Source organism: Thamnophis elegans, chromosome 9, assembly GCF_009769535.1.
Source record: "Thamnophis elegans isolate rThaEle1 chromosome 9, rThaEle1.pri, whole genome shotgun sequence".
NCBI lineage: Eukaryota > Metazoa > Chordata > Lepidosauria > Squamata > Colubridae > Thamnophis > Thamnophis elegans.
The window spans coordinates 7,379,513-7,399,073 of NC_045549.1; the positions used below are offsets into that span (position 1 = coordinate 7,379,513).

General features: G+C 43.6%; 1 protein-coding gene across 1 annotated transcript in view; it reads left to right on the forward strand.

Annotated features, from left to right (window-relative positions):
• The window catches only part of SDAD1 (SDA1 domain containing 1), a 31,631-nt gene extending 17,401 nt beyond the window's left edge, over positions 1 to 14,230 (forward strand). The window contains exons 14-22 of the mRNA XM_032224577.1: positions 346 to 422; positions 2,000 to 2,097; positions 3,347 to 3,423; positions 5,533 to 5,665; positions 6,159 to 6,256; positions 7,803 to 7,993; positions 8,882 to 8,966; positions 10,566 to 10,727; positions 13,913 to 14,230. Coding sequence (XP_032080468.1) covers positions 346 to 422; positions 2,000 to 2,097; positions 3,347 to 3,423; positions 5,533 to 5,665; positions 6,159 to 6,256; positions 7,803 to 7,993; positions 8,882 to 8,966; positions 10,566 to 10,727; positions 13,913 to 13,963 — 972 coding nt within the window. The 3' untranslated portion in view covers positions 13,964 to 14,230. The remainder of the gene's footprint in view (positions 1 to 345; positions 423 to 1,999; positions 2,098 to 3,346; positions 3,424 to 5,532; positions 5,666 to 6,158; positions 6,257 to 7,802; positions 7,994 to 8,881; positions 8,967 to 10,565; positions 10,728 to 13,912) is intronic.
• Positions 14,231 to 19,561: the final 5,331 nt, after the last annotated feature.

The window sequence follows — 19,561 nt, forward strand, 5'->3', positions numbered from 1 at the left end:
TTTACTTTTGTTTCATGGCAAGTGGAAGGCCAAGACGATTGCACTGTATTCAATATATTTATATGTAAAAATAAAAACATTTTTTTAAAAGGATGCTGGCATAAAAACCAGGAAAAGGTGAGTTCTACTCCCACTGTAGGCATGAAAGCCAGCTGGATGACTTTGGGCCAATCTTTTGCCAGGTTGTTTCTCTTAATTTAAGCCCGTGGTCTTACCAAAATGTTCTGTGTAATTCAGAATTTGTTGTGCCAGCACATCCTGAGGTAATTAAAGGCTTTTTAAAGAAGGAGGCTGGGGAATCCCCCATACTAAGTCTTCGACATAATTTCTTCTTCTTTTCAACAGACTATACAGCCAGTCATCATGACAATAGCTAACAATTTTGTGACGGACAAAAACTCTGGAGAAGTCATGACGGTTGGGTAAGCATTGAAAGCTTGGCAGATCAGCATGTAAACATCAATGCAACGTGTAAGGAGGAGAAAAAAACAGCTTTGCAGAATTAGTTCTCGATCTTACAACTGCAATGGAGGCTCAGAATTGGCTGGACTCAATTTGTAGACCGTTTTTATGACGGTGGTTAAACAGGTCAGCGATTCTTCAGAGAATCACGTAATTCTTCAGTGGCTCATATGGTCATAAGTACAAGTCAGCTTATCTAATGGACTTTTTTTTTGGCTGGAAAATGGAAAAAGAAACCCATCATAAAACACAATCGCTCAATTCTTCAACTAATTCGGAAGGCCAGCCAGTTACCAAGTTCCTGAAATATGATTGTTTGCCCAAGGGGGTGATGCAATAATTGTAACTTTTGAGTTGTAAGTCATTTTTTTCCCCGAGTGCATTGTAATTTTGAATGCTTGTTAAGCGACCAGTTGTAAGGCGAGGACTACCTGTCCTGGATTACAGGTGGTCCTTCACTTAACAGCCTCTGTTGAGGCTAAAGTTTCTGTTGTTGACTTAAGACATTTGTTAAGTGACTTTTCACCCCTTTTCCTGACCTTCCTTACCACAGTTGTTAAGTGAATCACTGCAGATTCTGGCCTCCGGAGCCCGGGGGAGACAGTCCCCCCCCATATAGTGCAGGAGACCGATTAGGCCATGGCCACACCCACATAGCAACTGGACACAGAACAAATTGCTAAAAATTTTGAATCCAACCCTTGTATACCGTATTTTTCGGAGTATAAGACGCACCGGAGTATAAGATGCACCAAGATTTTGAAGAGGCAATTTTTTTAAAAAAGGTTTTTACACTGTGTAGACCTCCCAAAAATGGCCCATTTTTTTGTCAAAAAAAGGGCATGCATAGCCTTTAGGAGGCTTGTAGAGTGCGCCTGGGGGCTGTGGGGGAGACAAAAATGAGCAAAAAACAGCCATTTTTTTGCAAAAACAGGCCCGGTTTTTGTCAAAAAAAGAGCATGCATAGCCTTTAGGAGGCTTATAAAGTGCTCCTGGGAGCTGGGGGGGGGCAAAAAATGGCCTGTTTTTCACTCATTTCTCCCCTCCCCCGGGAGCACTCTATAAGCCTCCTAAAGGCTATGCACTGGAAAGGGTGTGGGGTTTCAAGAAGCCAAAAATGCTATATTCACCCAGATTTTCAGCCTCTCTTTTGAGGGAAAATGGTGTGTCTTATAGTCCGATATATATACATGCATGCATGCATGCATGCATGCATACATACATACATACATACATACATATATATTGTTGTATTTGTGCTGATAAATAAATAAAGGGAGACTAATAGTCTCCCTTTATTTATTTATCAGCACAAATACAACAAAATGTAACAAAAAGGCAACAGTAAAAATATTGGGTTTCTGCCTGGATGGTCTCTTGTGACGAGCCGAAGGACAGAGAATGGAAGTAGTGATCTTCCTCCCATATTTGGGCATACCAGGGGTTGTAAAAGAAATCTTATATATATATATATATATTAGATATATATTAGATATATATTTTACTCAAAAAAATATTGCATTTTCCAACTTTTTAGGATCAATGCTATTAAAGAGATCTCTGTTCGGTGCCCTTTGGCCATGACGGAAGATTTGCTCCAAGACCTGGTTCAGTACAGATCTCATAAAAACAAAAGTGAGTCATCTTTGTGTGCGTGCAAAATTAATCTCCCCAGGCTCGTATTTTCCTCCTGAGGGTCCTTGTTTACTTGCTTCAGATGCTCGGTAGCTTTGCAGAGCTCATTTGTTGTCACTAATTCCAAGGGAGTGTTGTCTTTTAATTGGCTTTTCAATTTATTTCCATCTTTTCTGAGAGCTTCGGTGTTGCCATATTACGCCTTTTCAGAGCCACCTTGTAGAGGAGAGGGGAGGCGTAAAAATTTAATGAATAATAAATAGAAACAGTGGGAAGCCATCAAAAATAAAATCCAGAGGCCTACTCTATCTATTCTATCTATCTATCTATCTATCTATCTATCTATCTATCTATCTATCTATCTATCTATCTATCTATCTATCTTCATCTATCTTATCTATCTCTTATCTTTCTATCCATCTATCAATCGATCTATCTTATCGATCTATCTTATCAATCTATTGATCTATCGATCTTATCTATCTATATTATCTATATTATCTATCGATCTATCAATCTTATCTATCTATTGATCTAACTATCTTATCCTATCTATCTATCTATCTATCTATCATCTTCATCCATCTATCTTATCTATCTCTTATCTTTCTATCCATCTATCAATCGATCTATCTTATCGATCTATCTATCTTATCGATCTATTGATCTATCGATCTTATCTATCTATATTATCTATATTATCTATCGATCTATCAATCTTATCTATCTATTGATCTAACTATCTTATCTATTCTATCTATCTATCATCTTCATCTATCTATCTTATCTATCTCTTATCTTTCTATCCATCTATCAATCGATCTATCAATCGATCTATCTTATCGATCTATCTTATCGATCTTATCTTATCTATCGATCTATCTATTGATCTATCGATCTTATGTATCTATATTATCTATATTATCTATATTATCTATCGATCTATCTTATCTATCTGTTGGTCTAACTATCTTATCTATCTATCTTATCTATCGATCTTATCTATCGATCTATCAATCTTATCCATCTATCTATCTTATCTATCTATCAATCTTATCTATCTATCGATCTATCTATCTTATATATCTTATATATTGATCTATCAATCTTATCTATCTATCTTTATCTATGTACCTTATCTATCTACCTACCTACCTACCTATCTACCTTATCTATCTATCTACCTACCTATCTATCTCTGAACTTAGCTCTGTAAATCACGCTCAGCATTACAAATTGTTCTTCACAGACGTAGTGATGTCAGCAAGGACACTCATCCACCTGTTCCAGTCATTGAATCCACAAATGTTGCAGAAAAAATTCCGGGTAAATAATTATTTCATTTTTATGTCAAAGAATGAACTGATCTCTGTTGATGCCTCCTCCCCCCCCCCCCCACCGAAATTAAAAGCAAAGAGCCCAGCGTGATGAAGAGTTGGTGTGAACTTCTGAGTAAAAGCTTTAGTCCTGGGGTGTCAAATTCGATTTCATGGAGGGCTGTGTTTGATCTTGGGTGTGGCCAGCTCGATGTCACTCGTATCGGCGGGTGTGTGTGTGTGCCTGCGGGACCCAAGCACTCTGCCAGAGAAAATGGGCTCCCGAGCTCCGTTTTAGGCTGCGACGGCCTCCTGCAACCCTCTGTCAGTGAAAATGGAGCCTGGCCGTGGCCCTCCCAAGGTCCGTTTTCATTGGCAGAGGCACCGCAGGCCGGTCCTTCGCTATCTCCAGGGAGGCCCCGCTGGCCAGATCTAAGCACCTCACGGACCAGATCTGGCCCCCAGCCCTTGAGTTTGACATACCTTCTTTAGTCTGTTGACTTCATTAGTAAGTCACATCTTATGTCCTATCTCTTGTTATGTCTGCTCTGTATCTTCTGCTTTTGATTGATTCTGGAGTTGTAGCTGTTCCGATGGGACTTTTTTTGCCATTGGCCATTTGGTGGGCGTTGTCCATGCTGGCTTGGAACTCCCTTTGCACCTCTTGGGGTTGTAGAAGACAGATCTGGCTTGTTTGAGCTGCTTTCTGTGATTGCCATCCATCGTCTTTAGGCCTTCAATGGCGTCTCCCAACGTGGCGACTTTAAGACTTGTGGACTTCAACTCTCAGAATTCCTCAGCCGGCTGGAGAATTCTGGGAGTTGAAGTCCACAAGTCTTAAAGTCGCCACATTTGGAGACCCCTGTTGTAGAAGCAAGAGAGAAGATTCCCCAAACTTGAAACCATCCTAGTTGCCTTGGAGCATCCTTTTTTGGAAATAAGTATCCCAGTAGCATGTAGTGTGTCAACTCGCAAGGCATCCCTGGCCTGCTCTCGAGTTGCCCTAGGCAAGGGGGACGGGGAACTGACGACGCAGCACGGCAGCCATAAACAGAAGTACATTCCATGCATACCTTTCTCAAGGCTGTCTCCCAGGTTACCCGCAGCAGCTGGAGGGGCGTGATCTCTACAGCCCCCAAAAATGCTCCATTGTTGGAGAATGTAATTTCAGTTTCAGTTTCAGTTTATTGGGATTTATATGCCGCCCTTTTCCCTGAGGGGACTCAGGGCGGCTTACAACCACAGGGGGGGGGGGAGGGGGGGTGCAAGGTCAAAAACAAAACAATATGTGAACAAAGAAAGATAGTAAAACACAACTTTCATTCAACAATCAAACACTCGGGCGGGCGAATTGGAAGCCTATCCCCAGGCCTGCTGGGAGAGCCAGATCTTGAGGGCTGCGCGGAAGGTCTGGATAGTGGTGAGGGTACGGATCTCCATGGGGAGCTCGTTCCACAGGGTCGGAGCAGCAACAGAAAAGGCTCTCCTCCGTGTGGTCGCCAGTCGGCATTGACTGGCAGATGGGATTCGGAGGAGGCCCAGTCTGTGCGATCTAATTGGTCGATTTAGGGAAGTAATCGGCAGCAGGCGGTCTCTCAAGTACTCAGATCCACTACCATGGAGTGCTTTAAAGGTGGTCATCAGTACCCTGAAGCGCACCCGGAGACCAACAGGTAGCCAGTGCAGCTCGCGGAGGACAGGTGTAACGTGGGCGAACCGCGGTGCGCCCACTATCACTCGCGCGGCTGCATTCTGGACTAGCTGCAGTCGCCGGATGCACTTCAAGGGCAACCCCATGTAGAGCCCATTGCAGTATTCCAGCCTAGAGATCACAAGGGCTCGAGTGACTGTTGCGAGAGCCCCCCGGTCTAGGTAGGGCCGCAACTGGCGGACCAGGCGAACCTGGGCAAATATGACACACTCTGGGGGAAAAGGGAAAACAGGGTCATAATTGGGTTGTAAATTACATGGGGTCAGAGTTGGCTTCACTTGGGCACCTGCAGACATGGTGCTCCTAATAACTGGATTTCTTTTGAAGCTTGGCTCGAGACTCATGTTTAATTAGGTCATCCCTCTGGAACCTTGACATAGTATTCATTAATCACTGATTTGTCTGTAGGGTAAACCAACAGAAGCCACATCAGAAGCCAAGATCCACGAATACGGGGAATTGGATGTCAAAGATTATATTCCGGGAGCTGAAATCCTTGCGCTCGAGAAAGAAGGAGAAAAAGACCTTGAAGAAGAAGGAGGTCAGTTTGAATTTGGCATCCATACATTTCTGCTCCTCCTAGTTAGGAATTCTGGGGGTTGAAGTCCACAGGTGTCCGAGTTGCCCAGGTTAGATACTCCTGATTTAAGGTGTGTAAGGGGTTATCTTACATCGTCTTAAAAGGCTAATTATATTGATGCATGGCCCCTCCCCTAGGGAATAAAAGAAGAGCGAAAGGGGAGTGGAGTTTGCAGGAGACAATTAGTTTGCTTAATTAGTTCGTGACTCTCCGAGACTCCTTGCCAAGTTTTGCAGATATCGGCCTGGCAGCTCTCCAAGCCAGATAAGGTCTGTGACTGTAAATTCTCCCTTGAAAGACTTTGCTGGATGTGAATGAGCAGAGTTCACAGTCAATTAATAAAAGGGGATTTTGTCGAGGCTCTCGGGAAGCCTCGGTCAGAACACCCTCTCTTAAAAATATTTTTTTCCATTCAGTTGCACCGCTCACATTTTTTTTTTAAACTTCTTTCCAGATGGTTGGGAGACAGCCAGCTGCAGCGAAGAGGAAGACGATGAAGAGGGAGAATGGGTGGACGTCCATCATTCCTCGGATGAGGAGCAGCAGGAGATAGTAGGGCTTTCTTTTATCCTTACATGTTTTTAACCAAAGAGTTTCCTCTATAATTATAACTATTCTTTGCTAAGTTCCTAGCTCATTTAATTGTGCCTGAGTTGCGAGATGTGACAGCCAGGCACATTCTAGGACTGGCGGGGGGGGGGGGTTGCGAGTCGATATTCCAGGGGTTGCGAAACTTGGGTTTAGAAGTGTCATAATTGTAGTGTGTATGCATAACAATATGCATACAATTATTTACTTTTGTAAGAGATGTGAGAATGTATCAGAAGCATTCTAGAGGTGCGGGGTATATAAAAAGTTGGGAACCCCCTGTTCTAGGATGACCTTCCCTAGCATGCTTGCTTGCAAATGATTCCTCGTTGTCGTGTAGGTGTGACTCACTGCTACGACACTCTCGTGCAGGTAGTCCTCTGCTTACAGCCATTTGTTTAGTGACCATTTGCGCAGCACCGAAAAAAAGCGACGTCATTTTTTTCACACTTACGACCGTTGCAGACTCCCCGAGGTCACGTGATCAGAATTCGGGCGCTTGGTAACTGAATCACGTTTATGACGGGTTGCAGTGTCCCTTTGACAACTTTCTGACAGAGGGGAGGCCAGATGGGCTTAACAACTGTTTAAACCAATGATAGTTAACTCTTTTGGCACTGAGTGGTGAAACCGGAGCGCACTGGAACCCAGAAGAGAGCAGCTGGCTGGGGCGCATGCACGCGGTAGCCAGCTGCACTTCTGGGTTCTGTCACGCACATGCGTGATGGACAGCTGCTCTCTTCTGTGTTCTGGTGTGCACAGAACCTGCTGAATAGAATTCTATTGGAATGGAATGGAATGGAATGGAATGGAATGGAATGGAATAAGAATTAGAATTAAAATTAGAAATAGAATAGAGTAGAGAAGTAGAATAAGAATGGAATGGAATAGAATGGAATAGAATAATGGAATGGAATAAGAATTAGAAATAGAGGAATAGAATAAGAATGGAATAGAATAGAATAGAATAGAATAATGGAATGGAATTAGAAATAGAAATAGAGGAATAGAATTAGAATAGAATAGAATAGAATAGAATAGAATAGAATAATGGAATGGAATAAGAATTAGAAATAGAAAGAGGAATAGAATAGGAATGGAATAGAATAGAATAATGGAATGGAATTAGAAATAGAATATAGTAGAGGAATAGAATAAGAATAGAATAGAATAGAATAATGGAATGGAATAAGAATTAGAAATAGAATAGAGTAGAGGAATAGAATAAGGATGGAATAGAATAGAATAGAATAATGAATGGAATAAAAATTAGAAATAGAATAGCGTAGAGGAATAGAATAAGAATGGAATAGAATAGAATAATGGAATGGAATAAGAATTAGAAATAGAATAAAGTAGAGGAATAGAATAAGAATGGAATGGAATAGAGAAAAAATAACGGTCACTTTGAATGTACACTAAACGGCGTACCTCAAAATGTAACAGCCTTGCATGCAGCTCCCAAAGGGCCTTGTACAGGCCTCACCTGTTTTGCCTCTTCCCTCCAAAGGCCAAGAAGATGGAAGGCATGCCTCTGGAGGAACGGAAGGCCAAGGCAACCCAAGTCAGCAGCGGCCGCCTCCTCACTCAGGAAGACTTTCAGAAGATCCGCCTCGCTCAGCTGAGCAAAGAACTCAAGTCCGCCCCTGGCAAGGCAGCCAAGAGGAAGAACATAGAAATAGACAGCGACGAAGAACCAAGGTGCAAAGCCAGGGATGCGAAGGCCAGGGGCTCCTTGCGTTGAGAGTTGAGGGAGGGAGACCCCCAAAACTCGGGATCTCTTGCTCTCTAACCTGATGCCTTAATCATCACTCAAAATGGCTCTCAAGTTTCTCCTCCTCTCGAAGGAATATTGTTTCTTTCCTTTTTGCTCCAGGCTGTTCTTATCGGTTCCACCACAAAAACGCGCTCGACTAAACCGCGTCCGACTAAACCGCGTAGCTGACGTCATCAACAGGGCGACAACAGCGCGGAGACAGAAGCACGCTGTAAACCCTAAACCTAAAATTAACACCTAAACCTAACCCCCCTAAACCTAATCCTAAACCTAACCCCCCTAAACCTAATCCTAAACCTAACCCTAACCCTAACCCTTAACCTAACCCTAACCCTTAACCTAACCCTAAACCTAACCCTTAACCTAACCCTAAACCTAACCCTAACTCTTAACCTAACCCTTAACCTAACCCTAAACCTAACCCTTAACCTAAACCTAAACCTAACCCTAAACCTAATCCTAACCCTTAACCTAACCCTAACCCTTAACCTAACCCTAAACCTAACCCTTAACCTAACCCTAAACCTAACCGTTAACCTAACCCTAAACCTAACCCTAAACCTAACCCTAACCCTTAACCTAACCCTAACCCTTAACCTAAACCTAAACCTAACCCTTAACCTAAACCTAAACCTAACCCTTACCTTAAGTTGAATCGGCTTGCTTTTAAAGCGCTATTTAAAGCGCCCTTCTTTCTCCGCGCTGGCTGTTGTCGCCCTGTTGATGACGTCAGCGACGCAGTTTAATCGGGCGCAGTTTAGTCGAGCGCGGTTTTGACGGGTCACGGTTCTTATCTCTCTTATCTTTTACAGGGGGGAGCTGCTGTCACTTAGAGACATCGAACACCTCCACAAAAAACCTCGGTCCGATAAAGAGACAAGATTAGCCACGGCACTGGTGAGTTGTGTGGATGCGAAAGGTGCAGACTTAAATTGGCAGCCGTTGTTCAAAAAGCGTGTGAAAAGCTCAACCAGCCTCTCCCATGGCGATCTTTTTGCCTTTTCTCCATTTTGATGTTCCCTCTGCCTCCCGAGGGAACGGGAGATGGTACTCCGTAATGAGCCTTCTCGAGCCAAGGTGGCGCAGTGGTTAGGGTGCAGTACTGCAGACCACTTCAGCTGACTGTTATCTGCAGTTCAGCGGTTCTAATCTCACCGGCTCAAGGTTGACTCAGCCTTCCATCCTTCCGAGGTGGGTGAAATGAGGACCCAGACTGTGGGGGCGATATGCTGACTCTGTAAACCGCTTAGAGAGGGCTGAAAGCCCTATGAAGCGGTATATAAGTCTAACTGCTATTGCTATTGCTAATATAGCTGCATTTCTGCAGTGCAGCTATAATTTAATTTGTGAGCTTCCTTATTTACTTCCACAAGGCGTGCTGCATGTTTTAAGATGAAACACATTCCTGCATTTTAAAGCAAAGGGAAAAAGGGAGAAAATTCAAAGCATTCTTAAAGATCCATCTCATCTTGAACACCCCCCCTTTTTTTTGAACTATTACCATCTGGCAGACGGTACAGGACATTAAAAACAAGGACAAAGAGGCTGAAAAGGGGCTTCTATCCCAGGGCAGTAACTATATGAATGCTATCTGCTGTATAGTGCAATATTAATGCAATATCAGGGGTTCTTCATTCAATTGTGTAGAAAGTGTGCTTGTGGTTTTTTTTTTTTTAATGTATAATGCACACTGAAGATGGCATTTAATTTTGTTGTACAAGGTGCAATGACAGTAAACTAAACTAAATTAACATGAACTGGTGTTGTGGCCTACCAGAAGAGCTGGCAGCAGATTCGGACAGTGAGGAGGTTGGGCCAGTCCTGGATTCTGGGGAAGGCTCGGATGAGGGCTCTGTGTCGGAGGCAGAGCAGGGGCCAGAGCCGTATGCCAGTTATCAGCTGCCTTCAGAGTCGTAGATCAATGGGGCAGACAAACAGCTGGAGCCTGTTCCCAGTGTGCGCATGCACAGAGTTGCCAGACGAAGAGAACAGCTAAAGAATAGGGAGTAAGGCCACAGGTGGGACGGTGAATGGCCCCTCCCAGAGGGAATAAAAGAGGAACGAAAGGGGAGTGGAGTTTGCAGGAGACAATGAGCTCATGCCTGCATTCTAGCCAATATTGCAGCGTCTGAAAGATCTCGGCCTGGTCAATTTCCAAGTCTGATCAAGGTTGGTAATTGTGAACTATCTTGAAAGACTGTGGGGGAGAGGAATTCACTGTAAATTAAACAAAAGGGGGTTATTGGGATGAGGACTCGGCTTCGTGCTGCTGGGGAAGCCTATGTCAGAACAACTGTCATAAAAAGAGCATAATACAATACAACACAATAGCAGAGTTGGAAGGGACCTTGGAGGTCTTCTAGTCCAACCCCCTGCCTAGGCAGGAAAACCTACACCGTTTCAGACCAATGGCTATCTAACATCTTCTTAAAGACTTCCAGTGTTTATGTGATGATGTGACCACATCTCTTTTCTTCCCCCGTGGGTTTTGTTTAGGCCGGCAAGACCGACAGGAAAGAGTTTGTGAAGAAGAAAACGAAGCTGAACCCTTACGCCAGCTCCACGAACAAAGAGAAGAAAAAGCATAAGAATTTCATGATGATGCGATACAGTCACAACGTCCGGACGAAAAATAAGCGTTCGTTTAGGGAGAAGCAGGCAAGTTGACAATTCGTTATCAAAAAGGTCTCCAAATAATAGGTAGTCCTCGGCTTAACGACCACAATCGAGCCCCAAGTATCCGCTGCTAAGCAAGGCAAGTTGTTTTAAGTGAGTTGCTTGCCCCGTTTTGCAAACTTTCTGGACGATGTCGTTAAGTGAGTCGCTGCAGTCATTCAGTTAGCCACAGTGTTATTAAGTGAATCAGGCTCCCTCATTGACTTTGGGAGCCGAGGTGGCGCAGTGGTTAGAGTGCAGCACTGCAGGCTACTTCAGCTGACTGCAGTTCGGCTGTTCAAATCTCACCGGCTCAAGGTTGACTCAGCCTTCCATCCTTCCGAGGTGGGTAAAATGAGGACCCGGATTGTTGTTGGGGGCAATATGCTGACTCTATAAACCGCTTAGAGAGGGCTGAAAGCCCTATGAAGCGCTATATAAGTCTAACTGCTATTGCTATTGTTATTTGCTTGTCAGGAAGGTGGCAAAAGAGGATCGCGTGACCCCGGGGTGTGGCAACCGTCATAAATATGAACCAGTTGTCAAGCATCCAAATTTAAATCATGACCATGGGGATCCTGCAATGGTCATAAGTGTGGGTAAAAGGTCATAAGTGACTTTCTAGTGCCCTTGTAACTTTGAACGGTCGCTAAACGAATTGTTGTAAGTCAAGGACTGCCTGTATGCTTGAACAAAACACGGGTTTCTGTATGTTATGAATGCTGATTATTTTTAATTCTGTGGCCAGGCCCTAAAAAAACCAGATCAAGGATTGCTAGAAATGAGTAATTATAATGCCTGCTTATAAGATGGTTGCGCTTTGCCTAAAGGAAGATGAGACTAAAAATTACTCCGTGTTAATTAAGTGTGGGAGAGAATGCATAGTTGTCAGTTGTGAGCCACACACGAACCTTTTGAGTGAATTATGCATTTTTAGTTCTGTGCAGTGAGCAGTTTCTAAGTCGTCAGTTTAGTTCCCTTAATACCCATCGCTTTCTTTTCTGTTTCCCAGTGCAAGTTTTCTATTTTTCCTAACTCTAGAATTGCTAAAAATCACTGTCTTCTTTTAACAACCCCATAATCCCTTGCAAAGGGAGGGGGGGCAATCTGGGCAAATGAATGGAGCTTCAGTGTTTACTGCCCTTCCTGTTGCCAATGCGGAGTTTTGTTCAGCAGATATAACAATAGCGATAGCAGTTAGACTTATATTCGATTTCGATTTTCGATTTTATTGTATTTCTATGCCGCCCTATTCCCAGAGGGACTCAGGGCGGCTCACAAACCAAGTCGGGGGAGGGGGGGGACAAACAGGAAAAAAAGAAAGACAACGGACACCACAACACCACAATTTAAAAAACAATCAACAGCTACACCATTCGAGCGGGGACAGGAACTCCTCAGCCCCAGGCCTGTCGGAACAGCCAGGTTTTTAAGGCTTTGCGGAAAGCCTGGAGGGTGGTGAGGGTCCAAATCTCCACGGGGAGCTCGTTCCAGAGGGCCGGAGCAGCCACAGAGAAGGCCTTCCTCCGGGTGGTAGCCAATCGGCATTGGCCAGTGGATGGAATTCGGAGGAGGCCTAATCTGTGGGATCTAATCGGTCTGTTGGAGGTAATTGGCAGCAGGCGGTCTCTCAAGTACCCAGGCGGTCTCTCAAGTACCAATATACCGCTTCATAGGGCTTTCAGCCCTCTCTAAGCGGTTTACAGAGTCAGCATATCGCCCCCAACAATCCGGGTCCTCATATTCTCATTGTGCCCAGAGAGAGAAAAATCTGCCCTTACCTAGGATCGAACTCACAGCCTCCTGACTATGAGGCGAGACTTCCACCTCTAGGCCACCGCACCACTCGTAGAATAGCCAAGAATCCTAAAAGTTAAGACCTATAAGTAAGTCCTTGTTTTACAATCATAATGGACCATTATGCACAGTGCTTTCGTAAGTCATGACACTCGTAAAGCAGATTCCCACCCCCATCAGCCTGATTTTACTCCCAATTTTGTGACAGTCATTAAGTAAAACACCCCGTAAAGCAAACACTGCAGCCATTAAGCGAAATCATTGTTTCATTATGGGGCATTTTTGGTGAAGACCAGAAGTAATTTATTGACAAAAGTGTCGGGGGCTGGGGGGACGACAGTCATGTAACCACAGGATGCTGAAAACACCCATAAATTTGAGCCAAGTATCCGACAGGTCACATGACCGGAACAGCAACCAGTGGGATTTGGGAATAAATATCTTTTTTTTTGGAGAAGTTGTCGTAACTTCAAACGGTGTTAAGCATCTGGTCATAAATCGAGGACTACCTGTAATGGTTAAAACAATGTTTTTCAACCTTGGCGACTTTCAGAGGTGTGGACTTCAACTCCCAGAATTCCCCAGGCAGTATAGCTACCTATAGTATGCCCGTCTGGGGAATTCTGGGAGTTGAAGTCCACCCCTTAAAAGTTGCCAACATTGGGGGAGAAAACCTTGACTTAGTACAGGGGTGTCAAACTTGATTTCATTGAGGGACCCATCAGGGCTGTGTTTGCCCTCGGGGGACCGGGTGGGCGTGGCCAGCTCGACATCACTTGCTGAGGTTCCGTTTTCGGCCACGATTGCCTCCTGCAGCCCTCTGCCAGCTAACATGGAGCCCGAGGGAGGCACACGCAGCCTCTCTGGGCTCCGTTTTCAGCCGTGATGGCCTCCTGCAGCATTCTGCCAGTGAAAATGGATCTCAGGGAGGCCGCGCGCGGCACTCCCAGCCTCCTTTTTTGCTGGTGGAGGTACCACGAGCCGGTTCTTTGCTGTTTCCAGGGTGGGCCCCCAGGCCAGATCTAAGCACTCTGTGGGCTGGATCCAACCCATAGACCTTGATTTTGACACCCCTGGCTTAGAAGGTTGAATGAAGCACTGAATTTCTAACATTTCTACTTGACTGATGATTACTTTTGAGGTTAAACATGCATCAGTGAGCTTAATAGGGTTTCTTACATTTTTGTGGTTTGGGGACAATTAATTATTTTTAGCCTGGCTTAGCATAAGGTGTGGATTAGAACCGGACACAAAGTGGTTATGCAATCGGGGAATTAAACCCACGAGATTTTATACGGGGTTATTGTGCAGTGTCTACATTCCGAGATTTTCCTTTGCAAAGCAATTCTTGTACGCTAACATTTTTATATTTTATTTCATTGCCATTGCAGTTGGCGCTACGGGACGCCCTTTTAAAGCAGAAAAAAAGATTGACGAAATAACCACGGGGAAGCAGAGGATATATAAATTTCGGAAATTATAGTTCGAAAAGTGAAAAACCAAGAGGGCTGGAGAAAATAACCGAAGATGGTGAACTGTGGCAATAAACCGATTTCATTCACAAGATAATTTAAAAAGAGACTTCTTATGCCTTACATGCACGAGAAAAATATAAATGACATTCCGCTATTTTTCTCAGCTCATGACAGCCTTCAAAGAAAGATTTGTTTAAAAAAGAAATTTTAAAAAATTAAGTATTATTTATGATTTGTGTTCTGGTATTTACAATGGTGCGGTGGCCTAGAGGTGGACCTCCCATCTCGCAATCAGGAGGCTGTGAGTTCAATCCTAGGTAGAGGCAGATATTTCTCTCTCTGGGCACGATGAGAATATATCTGCCGAATATGACTCCGCATTGGCAACAGGGAGGGCATCCGGCCAGTAGGCATTCAGGTCCATTCAGTTACCCAGACTCCACCCCACAAGGGATTATGCGTTCATTAAAAACAAGTAGATGATGATGATTTATAATCCAATCCAAATCCTACGAACTGCAAAGGGATTGTTACACACTGCATTAGCCTACAAATTTATATATATATATATACGGGAAAAGAATGTGGCTTCTACATGACTGTAAAATATGGTTTTAAATAAATATATGAAAAAATATTTTTTCTGCCTTCTCATTTATTGACTTAACTGTAAGATGAGCTGGACTGGCTGACCCACCGTATTTTTCGGAGTATAAGACGCACCTTTTCCACTCAAAAATGAGGCTGAAAATCTAAGTTGTTTTATACACTGAATACAGCATTTTTGCCTCCCAAAACCCTGCCTCTTCACCAAAATGGCCGTGCATAGCCTTTAGGAGGCTTTCAGAGAGCTCCTGGGGGCTGGGGAGGGCAGAAATGAGTGAAAAACAGGTCGTTTTTTGCTCAATTTTGCCCCAGCCTACAGGAGCACTCTATAAGCCTCCTAAAGGCTATGCATGCCCTTTTTTTTTTTGACAAAAAAACAGGCCAGTTTTTGCAAACAATGGGCCATTTTTCGCTCGTTTTTGGGGGGGCTCACCTCTCCAGGAGCACTCTACAAGTCTCCTAAAGGCAATTCATGCCCTTTCTTTTGGAAGAAAAAACAAACAGGCCCGTTTTTGCCAAAAACGTGCTGTTTTGGGGAAGCCTGCAGAGTGCAAAAACGTTTTTTTTAAAAAAAATTAAAATCTTGGTGCGTCTTATACACCGGTGCGTCTTATACTCCGAAAAATATGCTAATCCAGTTTGCTGAAGAACAATCTGTTCCCACTGTTTCTTTTCACAGAAACAGTTGTAGAGATCATCTATTCTATTCATCTAACCCTCTGTTCAGTGTAGGAGCATTTTTTGGACAGGTGTTCGCTCCAGCCTCTGGCTGAAGACTTATTTCATGTCCTTATGACAATGAGTTGCCTATTTCCCTGCGTAGGAGTTTGTGCCATCCCACTTCCTGAAGTTTAAGGAGTTACCTAATGCATTTTAATAACTTCGGACCTCAGCCTTGGAATATATCTAAATACAATTTATAAGGCTGTGTGAAAAGGGCCCTTTTAGCATTCCTATAGACTTTGCATTACTTTGATATAAGCTCAGTCAACCCTCCTGCAAGGGTTAATAAATCAACTCTTATTTATTCACCTTACTACAGGATGATAAACACACACACACACACACAAAACGTGGCCAGCTGCTGTATTATAAAAAATTAAAACCAAATGCTTTTAGCCTGATATATATATATATACTTGGCCACTTGCAAAAGCTCTCTTCAAATGACCAGGTGCTCCAGCCCATAATATCTGAGCATCCCATAATGCTATGTAACCATAATACCTTTCCAACTCCCTCTGTGTGTTTAGTTACAGATCTGGAGGATTGCCTTCATTAAATCATGAGAATTATGGACTGAAATTCATTAGTGAGTAAACGCAGGGAGTGTAAACTCCAACCAGCCACCTGTTCTGATCTAGGCTTCCCCAAAAAGCATGAGACAGATTCCTGATCCTGACAAAACCCCTTTCATTAAACGAAGGTGAATTCCTCTCATTCACATTCAGCAAAGGCCTGGTAAATACCCTTTCAAAGGAATATTTATGACCACAGACCTTATCTAGCTTGGAAAGCTGCCATGTAAATATTTTCTAAATGAGGTGTTGTGGAGGAAAGACTTGGCACAGAGTCTCTGAGATTCACGGACAGATCTTCACACTCCTGAAACGAACGAACAAATTTTTTCCTGCAAAAGCCCACTCCCCTTTCGCTGCTCTTACATTTCCTATGGGAGGGGCCATTCACCATCTACCTATAGCTTTACTCCCAAGTCAACCCTGGTTTCTTAGCTGTTCTTTTCTTCTGGCAGCTCTGCGCATGCGCACACTGGGAACAGGCTCCAGCTGTTCCTCTGCGTCACTGCTGTCTGTCTCCGAAGGCAGCTGAGAACTGCCAGACGGCCTTCGCCCTATCTCTTCCTCCGACACAGAGCCCTCGTCCGAGCCTTCCCCAGCCTCCAGGACTGGTCCATGTTCTTCCTCAACCTCCTCTTTGTCCGAATCTACTACCAGATCTGCTGGCGGGCCACACTATCCAAACACTATCCAAAGCTGCAGTTCCTATGGAATTAAGAAAAAAAAATGCTTAAATTATGTTTAACACAGTTGTAGTTAATGGTTGGCAGAGTTTGATGATTAACTTGTTCAGATTACATTGCACTTCCTTCTACCAAAAGTAGGTATAAGGACACACACTTTTTAAAAGTATTCCTAGGAAAGTAGGAAGGAAGGGACATTTTTTTTTACTGTTTCATCCCATAGACACTGATTTATTTTTATTTACAAGCAGTTCTTCATATACGAGCACAATTGAGCTCAAAATTTCTGTTACTAAGCCAGACGGTTTGTTCAGTGAATTTTGCCCCGTGTGTTTTACAACAACTTTTTTTTTTGCCATCATGCTAAACCGAATCACTGCAGTTGTTAAGTTAGTAACACGGTTGTTAAGCGAATCTGGTTTTCCTAGGTTGACTCTGCTTGTCAGACGGTCGTAAAAGGGATTCAACACACACACACACACACACACACACACACACACTAGGACAGTGCAAGTGCCTGAATTTTAATCACGTTTTAATCACGTTTTCACACGAGACTGCCGCGATTCTCGTGTGAAAAGCGGTCATAACTCACGTTTTCGGTGCCGGTGTTACTATAAATGGTCAGTAAATGAACATTTGTAACCCCTGCATTAAGAAAATTTATGTAGCTGCCCAACTCACTCATGTTTCGACTCTGGGCAGGTTACAAAGCATAATATTGGATGTTGGGGGGGAAATTAAGACAGCTTTAAAAGTTTTTTTTTTAAATACTTTTTTTAATTTTCCATTTACATAACATATAATCACATGTATACTATTACATAGCCAATATCATATTGTATTAATTAATAATTACATCAATTCATCTTGCCATCAACTACCGGGGAAAAAACTAAAAAAGATAGAAACCAATTATTGGCTCTTCTGCTCTCCATACACCACTTTCTTCTGCCTCTCTCCTCCCCCTCCTTACCTCCTTTCTTCCCTCCATCATCCTTTCCTACTCTACTTCCCCTTCCTTTCTCCTTCTCCTCTCTCCTCATTCCACTCCTCCTTATCCTCCTCATCTTTCCCCCTTACCCTCTCTCCTATCCCTCTCTTCTTCCCTTACCTCTCTCCTCTACTTCCCACTCTTCCTCTCATTCACTTGGTGTATTTCAGCTTCTGAGCAAACTCCATTCTATGTTGATGGTATTTATGCTTCCATATCAATATACTTAACATATCTTAGTTTTAAAGAAAAAATAAGAGGACAGTATACATGTGCAATCATATTACTTTGAAATCTAACACCTCTCGTCAAGCCTAATATACTTCCCTCCCTCCCACCCTCCCCCCCAACCTTCCCTCCCCTGATTTCCCAGAACCCATACACGGTATTAATCTTTAACAAAAGCAGTCTAAAATATATTTGAAAAAAGAATAGAAAATTGATAACATCTTTAAATTGAACTTAGCTCCTCCTTGCTAGACTAACTTTAAACAATTTATATCGTTCCTGATCTTAATCATAAGCTATCTGGAATTTGTTAGTCCCATATTTATTTTGAGTATAATCGATCCATTTTTTCCAGTCTCGTTTATATCTCTCATTTGAATAGTCCTTAAGATATGCAGATATTTTAGCCATCTCAGCTAGGTTTGTGATTTTCAATGTCCATTCTTGGATAGCTTAAAAAGTTTTTAAAAGTCAGTGGTGGGATTCAATTTTTTTTACTACCGGTTCTGTGGGTGTGGCTTGGTGGGTGTGGCTTGGTGGGCGTGGCAGGGGGAAGGATACTGCAAAATCCCCATTCCCTCCCCATCAGCTGGGACTCAGGATGCAGAGAATAGATGGGGACGGGGCCAGTCAGAGGCGGTATTTACTCAAAATTTCCGCTAGCGGTTCTCCAGAACTGGTCAGATCCTGCTGAATACCATCTCTGGTCTAGCTGGATCACCTGAGATCCTGTTCTACATACAGGAGCACGAGTGAAGAAAACAGATGGAAAACTATTGCACAGGGGGGATGAAATTGGACTGCCCTTTGTCAGAAATAGTGTAGGGTCTCCTGCTTGAGAGGGGGTTGGACTAGATGACCTACAAGGTCCCTTCCAACGCTGGTAATCTCTGATTTATAAAACCTTAAATCGGGGTTTGTGAGTATCTTTTGAGACAAAAATCAGTTGGCAAAACATTGATGTGACTTAAGAGAGGATATTTAGGTACGTTTACTCCTGGGGGGGGAAAGCTATGGCAAATCTAGACAGCAGACTAAAAAGCAGAGACATCACCCTGCCAACAAAAGTGTCTATAGTCAAGGCGATGGTTTTCCCAGTTGCAACGGATGGCTGTGAAGGTTGGACCATAAGGAAGGCTGAGCACCAAAGAATGGAGGCCTTTGAACTCTGGTGCTGGAGAAGACTCCTGCGAGTCCCTTGGACTGCAAGGCCATCCAACCGGTCGGTCCTAGAGGAGATCAACCCTGACTGCTCTTTAGAAGGCCAGATCCTGAAGAGGAAACTCAAAGACTTTGGCCACCTAATGAGAAGGAAGGACTCCCTGGAGAAGAGCCTCATGCTGGGAACGATGGAGGGCAAAAGAAGAAGGGGACGACAGAGAAGGAGGAGGCTGGATGGAGTCACTGAAGCAGTCGGCGTGAGATTAAATGGAATCCAGAGGATGGTAGAGAACAGGAAGGCCTGGAGGAACACTGTCCATGGGGTCACGATGGGTTGGACACAACTTCGCAACTAACAACTTAGGTGCCTCTACCTTCCTTCCCCAGCAGAAGCACACCTGGCTACCTCCCTCCATTCCTGCTCACCTGGTTGCTCAAGATCGTGCCTGCAAGCTGTGTGTAAGATTTCTTTTCATGCAGGTTGTGATTAACAATCCCACAGGGCGGAATTAACCCATAATATAGTTTTGAGGCCGAAGGGCTTAAGGTGAGGCTAACTTTGCCGTCTTCGTCCGGCAAACCATCTTTCTTGGTG